We start from the raw sequence: 6,572 nt of genomic DNA on the forward strand, positions 1-6,572 counted from the left end.
CTGAAGCTTCTGCGGCTCGAACGAGGTAAGCGGCGGCCTGCGGGCTGGGACGAGGTCGGAGGAGAGCCGGGCGGCTGCGGTGTCGGCTACTACGGCCCTCTGCTGCTGGGCGGCTGTGGCGGCTGCGGCGGCGCTCGGCTGCTGCGGGTGTTGCGGGTCTCCCCCCCCAGCGAATGGCAAGCCCCGTGGGGCTTGACAATTGGGTGGTACTCTTCATTGTACAAAAATAACAAGGTAACAGGACTGCTTAAAGCATTTCCTTTCAAATGAATAGCGCAATGGCTTAATTACGTAATATTATATTGATAATTCAGATTCAGTAAAATACTGGAGGTGGTTACAAGTTTACCTATTAAAAACTTCCAGCAAGGTTATTTTGTCATGAATGAAGGCGAATTATACATGTCCCAGGATAATGTTGCAGGATCCAATCTAGATCGGACACCAGGACTGGAGCCCATCTTCGGAGAAATTCTCTCTAGTATTTTTGTCTTCTCTAGCAAAATAAAAAAATTGCAAAGTATTTTTTCAAAATATCCATAAACCAATTCTCAGGTGTTTATGTCTTTTTTCATATTCCACAGGAGCAACTTTCCTTAATATGTGAGCAAAATAGTAAGCTGAGAAAGGAAATTGAGGTCCTTAAGGTGAATCTGGCAGCAAAGAAAATGAAACGTGGAGAACTTACCCGGAGTTTTTCGGTAAACTCTTGCATTAATGCGTTGGTGTGCATGTGGGAGATTCAACAGGGTTGGTTTGGTGTTCCAAAATACTTACTTCATAAATGGCAGGATGTGATTCTTTATCTTTTATTTAAGAAACAATGCCTTTGCTCTCCCTTCCAGGGAATTTGTGGTTTACAAACAATTAGAATCTTTAGCAATTTTATCCCATTACACAATTTTTGTTCCATAAATCCACAACCTAATAAACTCTATAGAAATCTCACTGAATTCTAGAGTTCTTTTTTCCCCAAAGAAATAGATATAGACTTGCTGCTTCATTACAGTAATTGCTTTCACTTTCTTACTAATATATTGTACTAGCAACTATTCAGCCTCAGATGAATCCAGGATTCAAGTTTTTAAACCTTGAAGCATTTTTGGATACCTTAAGAGACAACATGTAGCTTCTAGTTTCTCTTTTGAAATTATTCAGCAAATTGGCAAGTAACTGTCTGATTTCCTGCTGATTTTTTTTATAGAAGATTGTTTGTGTTAATCTTCCCCAAATCCCTCAAAGAGTAAACAATGCAATGAAAATTCTGTCAGTTATATCTTCAGACAAATGCGAGATGGTGGGAAAAGTATCTGACAAAAGCTTCCTTATGGTCTTATGGGTCACTGAAACTAGTATATAAAGAATATGTTTACTTAACATTTTTTGTCTTAAAACTTGCCCTCTCCTGTATTGTTACTCAAATTTCAGCTTCAACAATGCCTACTTAAAAAAAAGATGAGATTTGTGCACCTGGAAGATGCCAAGGATGAAGATGACTACACTAACTTCTCCTGCCGTTTTCACCTAGCCACAAAAATCCCACTCACAGTGAACCAAGGAGAAGCTCTCATTCGATTTGAAGAAGAATCTGGTATGGGGTGTATATTATAGCAACAGCACTTATATAGACTTATATAGCTGCATAGTGATTTTACAGCCCTCTCTAAGTGGCTTACAGAGTCAGCATATTGCCCCCAACAATCTGGGTCCTCATTTTACCAACCTCGGAAGGATGGAAGGCTGAGTTAACTTTGAGCCTGTCAGGGTTGAATTCCTGGCAGTGGGAATGCAGTGTTAGCCTAAATACTCTGTTCTAAAGACTGTGCCACCACAGCTCTTCAGATGATACTTAAATGATACAGTTCCTCATTTTTTAAATAAGGGAGGTCATGTTAAGTAAACTCTTCATTTTCAGACAAGAAAATTTTAGGATCAATTCAAATATGAATTTATCTTAATACGTTTTGATGTTTGAAATTCTAATCTTATCATCCCCACTGTAAAAACAATACAGAAGGAAATTTTTTAATTTGATGTTCTTTAAGGTCCTGATCTCTTACCAGCCTTCTTGTAGATGAACTAGCTGCGATTGAGTTCACATTAGATAAGCTAGGTCTTGCCTAAAAGTGAATTATCTATGAATGATTGGGTTCACACATCATGCCAAGCTTTGAACAAGAGGAAGAGTCTTTTTTTCTGTCAAGAAGCTGCTTTTCCATTTTTTAAATTAATTAATTTGTTGCCAATCTTACTATCACACGACTAGGTGCCTTACAATCGGATATGACTATCGTATATAAATTTAAAAGAGGAAAACAAGCAATAAATATATTTACTGTTTGGGGGAAAATGGCAAAATATATACTCATACGGCAAGATCCTTTTTTTAAAAAAAATAAAATTAAAATCTTTGTTTTTTAGATTATGTTAAGTCTAGTTAACACTTATCATTTTGGCCCAAGTCAGATGATGACCCAAATAGAGAGTCAATGAAAAGGGAACTTAAAGCTGGCTATTGGCCAGCTTACCATAACTTACAACACTTCAGAACACTAAACCAAATTAGATCCCATTATTGCATAGCACAATATGTGAACTAGCCAGTGCTGTGGTGAGAGATGTCAATGCCAATAAAAATAACCTTGCCCCAAATGCTGAATCATGAATATTCTGAGTTGTTACTGGATCTATCAGTACACAATGCAAGAATGGAAAAACACAAACTTTTTGAGAATACTTCCTTCAGGGATCTGTTATCCTGTTTTCCTTGGCAAGAAACTTTGACCATTAGAGTGTCGTAATTGTAGGGGTGATATTATGTTTGAGTTGGGAAACCATGCAAAACTAGCAGCAATACGTCAACAAAATCCCATGTAAAAAACAAATATTGTTGAAACCATGGCTTTGCTCACAGTTGTTGATTAATATGACTACATGTCTAATGTGAAGTTGAACTATTTAGTCAATGTTCAATATGGAAACCTGTTAATATGTTGTTCTTCAGTTGCTCAGCAGCTGATTAGAAAACATAACCATATCATCAACCTGGAAAATAAGGAGATTGCTTTGAAAGCCTGCCCTNAAAATACAAATGCTTTTGTTCAGACCTTCAGTTTGTCAGTCTAATATATGTCTATTAAGAAATATGTTAAGAATGCAATATACAATCTTGATTAACTGACAATGTGTTCCATGGTCAAAAAACAGTAAGATTGACATATGCATGTTCCTATGGGTATAGCTTCAGCTGACAGGGGCACATCCACATGAGTATTCATTGGGTGGTACTCTTCATTGTACAAAAATAACAAGGTAACAGGACTGCTTAAAGCATTTCCTTTCAATTGAATAGCGCAATGGCTTAATTACGTAGTATTATATTGATAATTCAGATTCAGTAAAATACTGGAGGTGGTTACAAGTTTACCTATTAAAAACTTCCAACAAGGTTATTTTGTCATGAATGAAGGTGAATATACATGTCCCAGGATAATGTTGCAGGATCCAATCTAGATCGGACACCGGGACTGGAGCCCATCTTCGGAGAAATTCTCTCTAGTATTTTTGTCTTCTCTAGCAAAATAAAAAAATTGCAAAGTATTTTTTCAAAATATCCATAAACCAATTCTCAGGTGTTTATGTCTTTTTTTCATATTCCACAGGAGCAACTTTCCTTAATATGTGAGCAAAATAGTAAGCTGAGAAAGGAAATTGAGGTCCTTAAGGTGAATCTGGCAGCAAAGAAAATGAAACGTGGAGAACTTACCCGGAGTTTTTCGGTAAACTCTTGCATTAATGCGTTGGTGTGCATGTGGGAGATTCAACAGGGTTGGTTTGGTGTTCCAAAATACTTACTTCATAAATGGCAGGATGTGATTCTTTATCCTTTATTTAAGAAACAATGCCTTTGCTCTCCCTTCCAGGGAATTTGTGGTTTACAAACAATTAGAATCTTTAGCAATTTTATCCCATTACACAATTTTTGTTCCATAAATCCACAACCTAATAAACTCTATAGAAATCTCACTGAATTCTAGAGTTCTTTTTTCCCCAAAGAAATAGATATAGACTTGCTGCTTCATTACAGTAATTGCTTTCACTTTCTTACTAATATATTGTACTAGTGCAACTATTCAGCCTCAGATGAATCCAGGATTCAAGTTTTTAAACCTTGAAGCATGTTTGGATACCTTAAGAGACAACATGTAGCTTCTAGTTTCTCTTTTGAAATTATTCAGCAAATTGGCAAGTAACTGTCTGATTTCCTGCTGATTTTTTTATAGAAGATTGTTTGTGTTAATCTTCCCCAAATCCCTCAAAGAGTAAACAATGCAATGAAAATTCTGTCAGTTATATCTTCGGACAAATGCGAGATGGTGGGAAAAGTATCTGACAAAAGCTTCCTTATGGTCTTATGGGTCACTGAAACTAGTAGATAAAGAATATGTTTACTTAACATTCTTTTGTCTTAAAACTTGCCCTCTCCTGTATTGTTACTCAAATTTCAGCTTCAACAATGCCTACTTAAAAAAAAGATGAGATTTGTGCACCTGGAAGATGCCAAGGATGAAGATGACTACACTAACTTCTCCTGCCGTTTTCACCTAGCCACAAAAATCCCACTCACAGTGAACCAAGGAGAAGCTCTCATTCGATTTGAAGAAGAATCTGGTATGGGGTGTATATTATAGCAACAGCACTTATATAGACTTATATAGCTGCATAATGATTTTACAGCCCTCTCTAAGTGGCTTACAGAGTCAGCATATTGCCCCCAACAATCTGGGTCCTCATTTTACCAACCTCGGAAGGATGGAAGGCTGAGTTAACCTTGAGCCTGTCAGGGTTGAATTCCTGGCAGTGGGAATGCAGTGTTAGCCTAAATACTCTGTTCTAAAGACTGTGCCACCACAGCTCTTCAGATGATACTTAAATGATATAGTTCCTCATTTTTTAAATAAGGGAGGTCATGTTAAGTAAACTCTTCATTTTTAGACAAGAAAATTTTAGGATCAATTCAAATATTATGAATTTATCTTAATACGTTTTGATATTTGAAATTCTAACCTTATCATCCCCACTGTAAAAACAGTACAGAAGGTAATTTTTAATTTGATGTTCTTTAAGGTCCTGATCTCTTACCAGCCTTCTTGTAGATCAGCGGTTCTCAACCTATGGGTCGCGACCCCATTTGGGGTTGATCGACCATTTCACGGGGGTCGCCAAGCAAGGCTGTCCGCCATTTTTTTTGTCCGCCATTTTTTCCCCCTTTTCCGGCAGGTGCCTTACCTCCCTTGGGCTGGGCCAGCTGGTGGTCGGCCTGCTCCGTCTCTGCCGCTTGCCAGCTATGCCTTGGCCCGTGCAGGGGGCGGAACCACGCATGCGCGGCGCTCCCAGGCAGGGAAAGTCCTCGACTTACGACCGGTTGGGTAGTCTTCGACTTAGACCGGTTTAGTCCTCAACGTACAACTGGTTTAGTCCTCGACTTACGACCGGTTTAATCCTCGACTTACGACCGGTTGGGGTCGCGGCATTAAAAAGGTTGAGAACCACTGTTGTAGATGAACTAGCTGCGATTGAGTTCACATATCAGATAAGCTAGGGCTTGCCTAAAAGTGAATTATCTAGGAATGATTGCGTTCACACATCATGCCAAGCTTTGAACAAGAGGAAGACTCTTTTTTTTTCTGTCAAGAAACTGCTCTTCCATTTTTAAAATTAATTAATTTGTTGCCAATCTTATTGTCACACGACTAGGTGCCTTACAATCGGATATGACTATCGTATATAAATTTAAAAGAGGAAAACAAGCAATAAATATATTTACTGTTTGGGGGAAAATGGCAAAATATATACTCATACGGCAAGATCCTTTTTTAAAAAAAATAAAATTAAAATCTTTGTTTTTTTAGATTATGTTAAGTCTAGTTAACACTTACCATTTTGGCCCAAGTCAGATGATGACCCAAATAGAGAGTCAATGAAAAGGGAACTTAAAGCTGGCTATTGGCCAGCTTACCATAACTTACAACACTTCAGAACACTAAACCAAATTAGGTCCCATTATTGCATAGCACAATATGTGAACTAGCCAGTGCTGTGGTGAGAGATGTCAATGCCAATAAAAATAACCTTGCCCCAAATGCTGAATCATGAATATTCTGAGTTGTTACTGGATCTATCAGTACACAATGCAAGAATGGAAAAACACAAACTTTTTGAGAATACTTCCTTCAGGGATCTGTTGTCCTGTTTTCCTTGGCAAGAAACTTTGACCATTAGAGTGTCGTAATTGTAGGGGTGATATTATGTTTGAGTTGGGAAACCATGCAAAACTAGCAGCAATACGTCAACAAAATCCCATGTAAAAAAAAAATATTGTTGAAACCATGGCTTTGCTCACAGTTGTTGATTAATATGACTACATGTCTAATGTGAAGTTGAACTATTTAGTCAATGTTCAATATGGAAACCTGTTAATATGTTGTTCTTCAGTTGCTCAGCAGCTGATTAGAAAACATAACCATATCATCAACCTGGAAAATAAGGAGATTGCTTTGAAAGCCTGCCCT

The 6,572-nt window shown here is 37.8% G+C and overlaps 1 protein-coding gene across 1 annotated transcript in view; it reads left to right on the plus strand.

Moving 5' to 3' along the window:
- NMI (N-myc and STAT interactor) overlaps positions 1-6,572 on the plus strand; it is a 19,161-nt gene that overhangs the window by 4,723 nt on the left and 7,866 nt on the right. The window contains exons 4-5 of the mRNA XM_015827255.1: positions 585-701; positions 1,429-1,591. Of these exons, the coding sequence (XP_015682741.1) occupies positions 585-701; positions 1,429-1,591 (280 nt within the window). The remainder of the gene's footprint in view (positions 1-584; positions 702-1,428; positions 1,592-6,572) is intronic.

Source organism: Protobothrops mucrosquamatus, unplaced genomic scaffold (assembly GCF_001527695.2).
Source record: "Protobothrops mucrosquamatus isolate PMUCROS unplaced genomic scaffold, P.Mucros_1.0 scaffold3576, whole genome shotgun sequence".
Lineage (NCBI taxonomy): Eukaryota > Metazoa > Chordata > Lepidosauria > Squamata > Viperidae > Protobothrops > Protobothrops mucrosquamatus.